This window comes from Triturus cristatus, chromosome 6 (genome assembly GCF_964204655.1).
Source record: "Triturus cristatus chromosome 6, aTriCri1.1, whole genome shotgun sequence".
Taxonomy (NCBI): domain Eukaryota; kingdom Metazoa; phylum Chordata; class Amphibia; order Caudata; family Salamandridae; genus Triturus; species Triturus cristatus.
In genome coordinates this window covers 1923421183-1923434105 of record NC_140589.1, presented here as the reverse complement: position 1 = coordinate 1923434105, position 12923 = coordinate 1923421183, and the positions used below count along the sequence as shown (strand labels likewise).

The window sequence follows — 12923 nt, the reverse complement described above, 5'->3', positions numbered from 1 at the left end:
ATCAGACTCCCGCCCTACTCCTGAACCCAAGGACATCATCTGCAGCACCTCACAAGGATCCTCCATTAGCCCCCCTTCTCCTACACTTACATGACACCCCGAGCCAACATTGTCAGTTCACACGGGCTGAAGGTCATCTACACCGAATAGACCCACCTCACTAAACCCAGAGACAACTTTCATAGGTGCACGGCCAACATCACCGACTGGATGAAGCACAACTGCCTAAAATTGAACATGGGCAAGACAGAAGTCCTCATCTTCAGTAACCACGCATCTCCTTGAAGCAACGCATGGTGGTCAACAGAACCTGGCTTCTTCCCCTTCCCAACCGACCATGCCCGTGACTCCAGCATTGTCCTGGACAACAAGCTCTCGATGAAGAAGCAAATCAACATGATCTCTGCCATCTGTTTCCTCACAATGCGCATGCGCCACAAGATCTTTAGATGGCTCACCGCCAGATACATGCATTCCGCCTTCATCTTCCTAGCTTAAACTCCTAGAGTCTAAGGCACAAGGAACGGAGGTCGCTCTTACTCTCAACTGGCTGCAAAGACCTGGAATGAACTCCCCCTGCACCCGAGATCTGCCTCATCACTGAATCTGGAAAGGACTCAAGACGTGGCTGTTCAACTGATCGGCCCCTCCAGACAACAACTCCTCACCCAGCGCCTTGAGAACCTCACTGATGATTTGCCGCGCTGAATACCCATTGAATGATTGAGTCTGTAGATTCATATAGATTTGTCTCAGTGGGGACTTTCTGATGCGGATTTAACTCTCCCTTGTCAATAAATGCCTTGCTAAATTCAGTCAGGGCTTCAGGGTTGACTTTTGATGCCGAGTTAGCTCTCAATTTATGAATGCATGGTCACATTCAACACATTTATAGAGTTTCTCTAATGTGTGAACATTCTGATATACTACATTTTGTGATCAATCCCTTGTCACATTCCATTCATTGATAAGGTTTCTCCCTAGTGTGGATTTGTTTATGCTGCATTAACTTAATAAAGTCTTCCACAGGAAGAATAAACTCTGTACATACATTGGATTTCCTGCATGTAGATTTTCAGATGTTGCTTCAGTTTTCACTTTATTATGAATGTTTTGTGGTATTCAGAACATACATATGTTTTCTCCCCTGTGTGAACTTCCTGATCTTGTATTACATTTTGTTTTGTAATAGATCCCTTGTTACATTCTATAAATACATGTGGTTTCTCCCCAGTGTGGATGCTGATATTCCTTTAATTCTCCCTTTATAATAAGTACCTTGTCACGTGCGGTGCAGTTGAATGGTCACCCTCCATTTGGAATAAAAATGCTATGTCACATTTTGTACAATTATATGGCTTCTTTCATGTGTGAACATTCTGATGCATTTTTAAACTTTGCTTTGTAATAACTGCTAAGTCACATTCAGTCCAGCCATATCGTTTCTCACCAGTGTGGAATTTCTGATGTAGTATTTATCTTTGCCTAGTAATAAATGTCTTTTTGCATTATGTACATTCATAGGGTTTCTCTCCTACATGGACTATCTGATGTTGCATAAGATGCTACTTTCTAATAAATGCCTTCTCACATTCAGTCCAGTTGAATGGTCTCTCTCCGGTGGAGATCTTCTATTGTTGCTTCAGCTCTCCATTGATTAAAAAGGATCAGTCACTTTCTGTACATTGATATGGTTTCTCCCCAGTTTGGACCTTTTGATGTCGCTTCAACTGTTGATTTGTTATAAATGCTTTGCCACATTCTGTGCATTGGTATGGTTTCTCCCCAGTGTGGAATTTCAGATGTTGTTTTAGGTGTCCAATTGTTATAAATGCTTTGTCACATTCTGTACATATATATGGTTTCTCCCCAGTGTGGATTTTCTGATGTTGTTGTAGCTCTCCAAGTGTTATAAATGCTTTGTCACAATCTGTACATTTATATGGTTTCTCCCCAGTGTGGATTTTCTGATGTCGCTTTAGCGCTCCATTTGTTACAAATGCTTTGTAACATTCTGTACATTTATATGGTTTCTCCCCAGTGTGGAATTTCAGATGTTGTTTTAGGTATCGAATTGTTATAAATGCTTTGTCACATTCTGTACATATATATGGTTTCTCCCCAGTGTGGATTTTCTGATGTTGTTGTAGCTCTCCATTAGTTATAAATGCTTTGTCACATTCTGTACATTTATATGGTTTCTCCCCAGTGTGGATTTTCTGATGTCGCTTTAGCGCTCCATTTGTTACAAATGCTTTGTCACATTCTGTACATTGGTATGGTTTCTCCCCAGTGTGGAATTTCAGATGTTGTTTTAGGTGTCCAATTGTTATAAATGCTTTGTCACATTCTGTACATTTATATGGTTTCTCCCCAGTGTGGAATTTCAGATGTTGTTTTAGCAGTCCAATTGCTATAAATGCTTTGTCACATTCTGTACATTTATATGGTTTCTCCCCAGTGTGCAATTTCAGATGTTGTTGTAGGTTTCTATTATATATAAATGCTTTGTCACATTCTGTACATTTATATGGTCTCTCCCCCGTGTGGATTTTGTGGTGTCGTTTAAGACCTTTACTTGTTTTGAATGATTTGTCACACTCTGTACATTGATATGGTTTCTCCCCAGTGTGGATTTTTTTATGTCCCTTTAGCGCTCCATTTGTTTTAAATGATTTGTCACATTCAGTACATTTATAGGGTTTCTCCCCAGTGTGGATTGTGTGATGTCGCTTTAGATGTAAAATTGTTATAAATGCTTTTTCACATTCTGTACATTGATATGCTTTCTCCCCAGTGTGGATTTTCTGATGTAGCTTTAGCCCTCCATTTGTTATAAATGCTTTTTCACATTCTGTACATTGATATGCTTTCTCCCCAGTGTGGATTTTCTGATGTAGCTTTAGCCCTCCATTTGTTATAAATGCTTTTTCACATTCTGTACATTGATATGCTTTCTCCCCAGTGTGGATTTTCTCATGTCGCTTTAGCTCTCCATTTGTTTTAAATGATTTGTCACATTCTGTACATTTATATGGTTTCTCCCCAGTGTGGATTTTCTCATGTCGCTTTAGCGCTCCATTTGTTTTAAATGATTTGTCACATTCTGTACATTGATATAGTTTCTCCCCAGTGTAGATTTTCTGATGTCGCTTTAGGTCTCCATTTGTTACAAATGCTTTGTCACATTCTGTACATTTATATGGTTTCTCCCCCGTGTGGATTTTGTGGTGTCGTTTAAGACCTTTACTTGTTTTGAATGATTTGTCACATTCTGTACATATATATGGTTTCTCCCCAGTGTGGATTTTCTGATGTTGTTGTAGGTCTCTATTAGTTATAAATGCTTTGTCACATTCTGTACATTTATATGGTTTCTCCCCAGTGTGGATTTTCTGATGTTGTTTTAGGTCTCCATTAGTTATAAATGCTTTGTCACATTCTGTACATTGGTATGGTTTCTCCCCAGTGTGGAATTTCAGATGTTGTTTTAGGTGTCCAATTGTTATAAATGATTTGTCACATTCTGTACATTTATATGGTTTCTCCCCAGTGTGGAATTTCTGATGTTGCTTTAGGTCTCCATTTGTTACAAATGCTTTGTCACATTCTGTACATTTATATGGTTTCTCCCCAGTTTGGACCATCTGATGTCGCTTCAACTGTCGATTTGTTATAAATGCTTTGCCACATTCTGTGCATGTATATGGTTTCTCCTCTATGTGGACACTCTGATGCTGCATTAGGTCTTTAATTGCAAAGAAACTTTTCCACAGTCAGTCCATCAATATGGTTCTTCTCCAGTATGATATTCTGATGTTGCACTTGATTTCTCTCCCTAATAAATGTGTTGTCATTTTCTATATATTCATACGGTTTCTCTTCTGTGTGTTCTTTCTGATCCAGGTTAGTTCTTTCTTCGTAGTGAGAACCTTATCAGACTTGTTTCAGTATGTCAGTGTGTTATTTTGTCAATGTATATCAGGTGATCTCTAAGAGCCAAGTACAGACCACACTGGGCAGTTTGGATTTTCTGCTGTAGAAAAAGACTTTGGCGAGGCAGTAGCCTTCAAGTTAAGAAATTGCGAGGTGTACTGTTTTTACATCACTTCCTACACAAGAGATGTTTAATGCCTTCTCCTTTTTTGTTCATTACTTTATTTATTTCACCTGTTGGAAAATAAAAAATAAAAAAACACTGGATAAGCTTAAATGGTGGGTCCATCACGAAAATCCATTGGCATTTAATGAGACATTTAATTGACCACATAGACAAGTGTGCTGAAGAAATTCTAGATTACACTTTCAATGTAAAGATGCAATAGGCAGAGCAAGGGCATACGATCCTTCCTTGACGCCCTCCTATCGCGGAGTGTGGACTCAAGGATTAACCAAGACTCCAGTTGAGTCTTTTGTGTAGCACCACAGTTCTTCTGACAGCGGTTCTGTGTAGATCCATAAGAGTCGGATTTGATGGGGCTAGAGACTCAGCACTTACGTCCAAATTGGCCTTTGATATAAGGGAAACTTCAAAGAGTGGTTTTGAAGTGCACCAGTATCTCTTTCAATCCCAGCACTCACTCCAGACTACCAAAGAGAGTTATCATTCCTTTGTATGTGGTCAGTCTACTACCCTGTGATGGGTAAGAGTGGGCCCCCTTCCTCCCATCTGCCCAGAAAGACCCATCGGGATGCAGATGGATGCAGATAAGTGCTAAATCACACCCAACCCTTGCAGTGTCTGTGACTCTCCAGAAGGAATACAAAAAGGGGTCGGTCACCTAGCCCAGACGTGTACTAGAGACACAAAGAGCAGTACAAGCAGAAAAAAGTCCACTTTCTGAAAGTAGCCTTTCTAAAATAGTAATGTTAAATCCGACTTTACCAGTAAAGAGGATTTCTCATTACCATTGCAAAGATATAAAACATGAAAAGGCTACTCCTTTCCAATCAGGAATTACAGCTTAAAGGTATTCTAAGGAATGCCCAGTTCTAGCCAATGACAGGAGTAGGCCTTACAGCAGTAAAAAAGTACTTTAGCTGTTTGTCACTACCAGAACATGTAAAACATAGAAGTATAGCATCCTGCCCTTTGGGTTACCAAGGGGCGACTTATATGTAATAAAAGGGGAGTTTTAGGCTTGGCAAGTAGCTTTAAATGCCAAGTTGATGTGGCAGTAAACTTCACACACAGGCACTGCAGTGGCAGGCCTGAGACATGATTTCAGGCTGCATATGTGGGTGGCACGGTCAGTGCTACATCCCACTAGTAGCAAATAATTAGCAGGCCCTGGGCACATGTAGTACACTTTACTAGGGACATAAGGAAATTAAATATACCAACTGAGTAGGAGCCCATGTTACCATGTTTAGGGGAGAGAGCACAAACATGTTAGCACTGACTAGCAGTGGTAACAGGTGCAGAATCCTAAAGCCAGCAAAAACGATTCAGAAAAAGCAGCGTCAGTCAGCTTGATCAGGTACAATCACAGAGATCCTCATCCAGAAAGAATTGTTATATTCAAGGTTTCCCGTTCTTTTTGCCAAGGGAAACCGGCAGACCTAGCTAGGAAAAACCGCTGCACCAAGCAATCCGGTGCTCCGGTTCCGTGATCGGTAAAGAGTGAAAAAAGACCTCAGTGGGAGGTGAAGAACTAGAAGGTTTGGCACAATGGTGGTGTTGCTGCGCTAATGACAGTGGTGAATTCTCTGTTAATAGGTGGAAATTAAGGCACAATATCGGTGATGGGTACTAAATAGGGAAGAACAGGTAAAATCACATATATACTTTATATATTTACAGAAATCCAAATTTCGACGGTATTTGTAATATGCAATCACGCATGCTGAGCACTTCATGGAGTGTGAACATTGTATGCGTGCAGACATTTCACAGTTGTAATTCTTAGTTAGTGAACACATATTTCATGAGAGTAGATCTAATATATACAGTCCAAATGTCACAGCAAAAATGAATTAAATAAAGCTGTTGGAGCAAGCATAGTAGGGTGTCAGATGACATACAGGTGTATTCAGGCCACAATGGTTATATCACAGACAGTTGTTTAGCAAAGGGTAGTGACATATCCTCTCCATTCCTCGGCAGAATTAAGCCCTTCATTTATTGAATTCACCTTGTCTATCCAGCGGCATTCATTCCGTTGGAGTATCTGAAGGATGTCACCTCCTCTTTCTGGAAGAGTGGCGATCTCAATTACTTGCCACTTTATTTCATCAGCAGTACGACCTTTTACATTGTAATGAGACACAAGTGGTGCGTTTTCCACTGATCTGCGTATACGGCTGCGATGTTGGCCAATGCGAGCCTTGACCGGTTGCTGTTTTTGTCCAATATGGGGGAGGCCACATGGACACCATATGCAATAAACAACATTCTTTGTATTGCAGTTAGAGAATGATTGTAAATCGTGTTTTACACTACCATGTTCAAATGTGTTGGTTTTGAACATGAAATTGCAGGATACACAGTTCCCACATTTGTGGTGTCCTTTCCTTTTGGGTAGGCCCCATGCAGTAGTCAGTGTGTTTGTCCTCTTGGTGATTAAGTCTGTTGATGACCTGACTAGATGATCTTTTAGATTTTTTCCTCGTTTGTAGGCAAACAGAGGTGAGTCTATTGTAAGATCAATACTCTGGTTAATATTCCAATTTTTGGTTATCAGGTTGCAGACTTGATTGGTGTGTGTGCCAAAGGTGGTGACACATACAATCTTGTTAAGATTGGGTTTCTCATTTGTCTTAAGAAGATCTTCCCTGGGGCAGTGCCAGGCGCGTTTGAGAGACTTATATACAAGTCTATTGGGGTACCCTCTTGTGACTAGTTTGGTCCTTAGTATCTCCGCCTCTCGCATGTAGTCTGTTTTAAGGGTACAATTGCGGCGTATCCTAAGGAATTGGCCGAAGGGCAGTCCATCCCTTAGTGCAGGTGGATGTTGACTTTGGTATGAAAGGAGGGTGTTCTTTTCAGTGGGTTTCCTATGGAGAGAAGTGTATAGTCTCCCTTTGTCATGATTGATGTTTAAATCAAGGAATGCGATGGTGGATTTATGTACTGAGGATGTAAATGTGAGATGGGTCTGGATGGTGTTGAGGTACGTGAGAAAATTGCCAAAGTCTGTCTCACTTCTCGTCCAAATCAGAAAGATGTCATCAACTGTCTGTGATATAACAATTGTGGCCTGAATACACCTGTATGTCATCTGACACCCGACTATGCTTGCTCCAACAGCTTTATTTAATTCATTTTTGCTGTGACATTTGAACTGTATATATTAGATCTATTTTCATGAAATACGTGTTCACTAAGAATTACAACTGTGAAATGTCTGCACGCATACAATGTTCAAACTCCATGAAGTGCTCAGCATGGTTGATTGCATATGTCAAATACCGGTGAAATTTGGATTTTTGTAAATATATAAAGTATATATGTGATTGTACCTGTTCTTCCCTATTTAGTAACCATCACCGATATTGTCCCTTAATTTCCACCTATTAACAGAGAATTCACCACTGTCATTAGCGCAGCAACACCACCATTGTGCCACACCTTCTAGTTCTTTACCTCCCACTGAGGTCTTTTTTCACTCTTTACCGATCACGGAACCGTAGCACCGGGTTGCTCAGTGCTGCGGTTTTCCTTAACTAGGTCTGTCTGTTTCCCTTGGCAAAAAGAGCAGGAAACCTTGTATATAACAATCTTCTCTGGATTAGGATATCTGTCATTGTACCCGATCAAGCTGACTGACGCTGCTTTTTAGGTCTCGCCTGGCGTAGGCTGCGCAGACATGCACAGTCTCGCTGGCGAGATTTAATGATTTAGGGTAGATCACCTCTCTGATCAACTTAGCGCTTGGACGCCTGTGGGCAGCAATCGCGCTTAATAAATACATTTACAATTACAATTACGATTTCACTAGCGGGGTTGCAGCCCCGCCCCTCTTTTCCATTGGCTGGCGTCACCGTTTATGCTAAATGGTGGCCAGCCATTAGAAAAGAGCTTCCACTGACGTACACCTTTCTCTTTTAGAGCCGTCCCAGTTGGACTGGCTCGCTTTCCTTACGTTTGTGGTAAAAGGTTTCTTATCTTTATGGGGCCAAACACATGGCCCCATAAAGATAAGAAACCTTTTTACAGGCGAGGCCTGTTTTTTCCGCCACCGCGTGCACATCTTCTGTCCCTCCCCTTTTCTGTAATGTAACGGTCTGGTCCGGGTCGAGTTCACAAAAAAGGAGGTAATGGGGAAAAAAATAATAATCGGGGGAATGTATTTTCTTTACCCATTACCTAACATTGGAATAAGGGCACTATTAGGCAGGAGACAGTTACAAAAAAGCCATATCTGCCTTTAAAAATATAGTCTCCTGTCTAAATCGAACATGTTAGCCAAATGTAACCATACTCACGCTCTACGATGGCTGCCCTTGTTGCTCTTCGTAAAAGTAAAACCACAAATGAAACTGTAAATAAATGGCAGCCGCTTGCAAGTACGGGACTTTTAAAAGAGGTACTGAATTTTATCCTACAAATTTGCTTAAAAGATTATTGATACGGGTGTTTCAATTCAGTGAAGGTATGTGAACAACCCATTCTACAATTACCGGAATACCCCTTCCCATCTCTTCTCTACTCTATAGGGGTAAATAACTTCTCCCTAGCGAGAGCCCATGGTCACGGCCTTTAAATTGTTGAATCTTCCCAATGTAAAATGTCCCCCACTATCACTTTGCTTGTGCGAACCAGTCGTAATGGAAGTACATCCCATATGGGAGGTCGAGGCTTGACTCGCATGAGATAACACAGTGTTAGGACAGTGAGTAAAGTCATTTGGTTTTGCCGCAGAAAGGTGGCGGTTACCGGGATCCTTTGTGCGGAGAAATTGAGAGAAAAACTGCAGCGAGAGCTCGAGGCCGAACACGTGGTAAGCAAGTTGTTATTACTAGGGTCTCATGGTCCAGTAAGAATGTGGGAGTAATTTGACTGGGGCGAACTGCCCCTTTTACCGGTGACCAGAAATTCCAAATGTCCCATTTCCATTCATTTTATTGTTTTAAATACATCGTAGTTGTTTACGTTTTTCACACCAAGACAAACGTACTTAAAGCAATTTCAATTGGGGAGGGGATATGGTCCGTCGGCTAGACTGCCGACTTTGGTGCTGGAAACCAGGGTTCGAGCCTCAGGGTCACGTCCACACCCTGTGATTCTGGGCAAATCACTTAATCTCCCCATGCCTGAATGTGTAATGTTGATTTGCATATTTATATAGCGCAAACCCGACCCGAAGGTATTGGAGCGCTTTTCATGAGCACCGTATTTACATTACACATTCAGGCACGGAGAGATTAAGTGATTTGCCCAGAATTACAGGATGTGGGCGCGACCTCGAGGCTCGAACTCTAGTTTCCTGCACCAAAGTCGGCAGTGTAAGTAAATCAGTTTAATGTAAATACGGTGCTTGTGTAAAGCGGTCCAATACCTTCGGGTCGACTTCGCGCTATATAAATCTACAAAAAAAAGCAAAATACATGGTGTTATTTTATGAGTAATCCTATGATGTGGTCAACTCGACAAAATATTATAATCTAACAAGCATTTGCAATGCAGCAAGTCTCGCATTTGTATAGCCAGAGCATTTGGTGTTTACAAATGACAGTGCGGTGAAAATCTGGGTCTGAGTGTTGTTATGAATTGGTAATTAGGGTGTGTGTGTGTGGGGTGTATGTGGAAAGCTTGCTGACGGTGAGGGATGTTTTAAGGGAAAACGAAGTAGCGCAAAAGCACTTTTATGTATACAGCGGAAGGGCTGGAAGCAATTTTCTGCCTGCCCTCTTCTCCCCCACAAGGCTAACAAAAAACAAGCATTGAAAATGCAATAGGTCTCGCCTTTTAAGTTAAAGCCACTTGCTTCGCTATACAATACCATTAGCAAAGCAAATGGCTTTATCTTAATCAAAGGCGAGACCTATTGCATTTTCAATGCTTGTTCTGAATCTACACGCAGAGCGCTGTCCCGCTTTTCTAATCTTCTACTGAGGTAAGAAATAGCACATCCAGGCCGCTTAGCCCTTGCACTCAGCTCTTTTTTTAGCATACTGACCCCTAGATCATTATTATTTGAATTTCCAGAGAAACTCCCAGTGCATAGTCACTGTTAATCCACAAAGGGATTCTACAACGCTACGGCTGTGGCGTAACATTAATTGAGCCCCTCTGGCCTATCTACATACCCTATTGGATTGACAGCCTGTCCTCACATTGAGGTAAGAACCTCGGTGAAACTCGTATTTGATTATACACAGCGCATTGTCCAATTATCAGTAATTGCAACATTCTTCTTTGCTTCTTTTCTCACAATCATAGTACCCAGACGGGTCCTCAAGTGAGTAAACCCTTTTCCTCTATTCTTCACGTGTGGCACATCATTTTCACAAGGCTGCGCAATCATATATTCAGGTACCTTTTATCCAACTGCCTTTATTTTCCTTTTTTCGCATTTGTGTCGGTCTATGAGCCTTATGCTCTTTTTATTTCATTCCCATTTAGATCTCCCTTCGTCAGTAGTCCTGAAGAGACCCCACATTGTTTTGAGGGTCGAAACGTCGTCGACAAACAGAAGCGAACCATTTTCCCAGCACATATCACTGTACATAGCAGCTGTTCACATGGAATTATTTTGCTAATAGTCGACTTGTACAAACTGTGTAAACCTTGTATATAATATTCACATTGTCACTTAGGTTTAGGTTCCCTTTGTCACTTGGGACACTATGCACACATTTTGTTTTGATGTATAATGTTTACTCCTAACTGTATTGTTTAAAAAGTCCATAAAATATACAACACTGGCATCGGTGTGTTAGTGGTGCCTTCGCGCTTTGCCATTATCTAACTCTCTATATTACGATTGTGCTTATGTATCATAACCTCATACTATATCATTCCAAAGGAACCACTGTTTTTCCTATATAACACAACAAAGAGCATCACAATAACGGCGGGAAATATAATCAATTGCTGCAAGGGAGTCCTTTATACTATCAGAGAGCCCGTGATAGGACCCGGACAATAATCTGAGCATCTTTCACATAGTTTAACTCCAGAGATCAGAGGCTCTGACCAGATCTACACAAGGTACAGGAGGTTTACAACCACAATAAACACACATTGGCAAAATCAAGAAGTCTCACCTTTTAGCCATATAGGCTTTCCCAATGCTGCACAACATCAAGAAAGAACAAGCATTTGCAATGCAGTAGGTCTCGCATTTTTTAGAGTTGGAGCTATTAGTGTAAATATAAATAATTTTTACTTATGCATTTAGTGGTGGATGGATGTCATGGCAATTGTGTGTTTTACAATTAATTTATAAGCAAGCGTATTGATTGTGTTTCTGGTGTATGGGGCTTACTGGGATACAGTTTAAAGCAATCCTGGATTTGTTTTAGAAAATGAATACTATGCAGTTATTAACCCGTCCCCTCTCTTGTGGGAGGGGGGCAGTAGCCTAATCCTGATTGGGTAGGGCTACCCATCTTCAAGATGGCGAGAGGGGTGGGGTTGGCAGGCTGGCACATCCCCTGTCCTTATTTGGGGTTTCCGGACAAGCTTCCCGCCAGAGTGGGGGGTTGCAGTGGCCTGGGGAAGCTCACAGAGGCGGCATGCCTTTGAAGCTTCCCCATGCCCATCCTGGGGGAGGAGATTTAGCACCTCGCCCAGGATGTGAATTGTTGCAGGCCAAGGAGAGCAGGGGCTCTCCTACCCAGGGGTCCAGCAACATGTCTGCTGTGTGGCAGCCTAGGCAGCCTCAGAACAGACGTGGATTGTAGGTTAGGTTTTAGGGGGCATCTCTGGGGTACTTGGTACATTAAATCCCACACTGGCATCAGTGTGGGTTTAATGTGCTGAGAAGTTTGATATCAAACTTCTCAGTCTTGAGTGCTGCCTTTATGGTGCTGTGGAGTTCGTGTTTGACGAGCTCTCAGCACCATGTACTCTTAAAGGGCAGCACTGCACACAGTGCCCAGGAATGGACCTGGGTACTGTAGGGGCACAGGGCTCCTGCTCCTGTGCCCACACCATTGGCATAGGGCACCCAGCTAGAGGGGTGGCTGGTGTATGCCATGGCAGTGTAGGTGATGGGCAGGGCACACAGGGATGTGTGCCATGTCTACTCTTTGTTTTGTCCTGCACCCAGACACCCAGCCTGCAAGGGCAGTGTGTGTGTGTGTGTGTGTAAGGGTACAGGGCCTCTAAGGGTGGCACAATGAGTGCTGCAGCCGTTAGAGGCCTTCCCTGGTCACAAGGCCCTGGGTACCTAGGGTACCATTTACCAGGGGCTGACATGTGACCAGGGTTTGCCAATTTGGGTTTTGTGTTTTTAGGGAAGGAACATAGGCCCTGGGCACATGATTGGCAGGAGTCCAGGGCACACTCAGTCAAAGTACATTCAGCAAAAAGTGGGGGCATACCATGCAAGAAAGATGGCACTTTCTCACACTGCCTGTCTGGTTTCTGTGAGTGACAGGACTGGGGAATTCCAGAGGGGCAGGGCTAGGTAGCCTGGTGGTGAATAGAGAGATGGGTGGGAGGAGTGCACCTGGACTCTGAATAGGACTGTGCTTTTCCACCACAATGCTGGCTCCACCTCCTGTGGAGCGGCTGATGTCTCTGCCCTGCACCTTGAATGGAAAGTCAGAGACCTGTCAACAAAGTGCTCATGAACTGGTTCTGGCTGGGCAAAGGCCCCTCTACCCCAGAAGAACAAAGGAATTAGGGGTATAAGTATTGGGACCCTGCTCCCAAGAAATTAGATCCTGCTTGACAAGAAGAACCTCTGCCTGAGGAGAAGGAACTGGGAAAGCTGTAGGAGGAGTACTGTCCCTGACCTGGGGGACTGGCC

The 12923-nt window shown here is 42.6% G+C and overlaps 1 protein-coding gene across 2 annotated transcripts in view; it reads right to left on the bottom strand.

The window, feature by feature from the left end:
• Nucleotides 1-1070: 1070 nt before the first annotated feature.
• Nucleotides 1071-12923, bottom strand: part of LOC146822486 (uncharacterized) — a 39853-nt gene continuing 28000 nt past the window's right edge. For both annotated transcript variants that reach the window (XM_085613595.1, XM_085613597.1), the window contains exon 2: nt 1071-4170. In XM_085613595.1, the coding sequence (XP_085469721.1) occupies nt 1668-3743 (2076 nt within the window). In that variant the 5' untranslated portion in view covers nt 3744-4170 and the 3' untranslated portion in view covers nt 1071-1667. The remainder of the gene's footprint in view (nt 4171-12923) is intronic.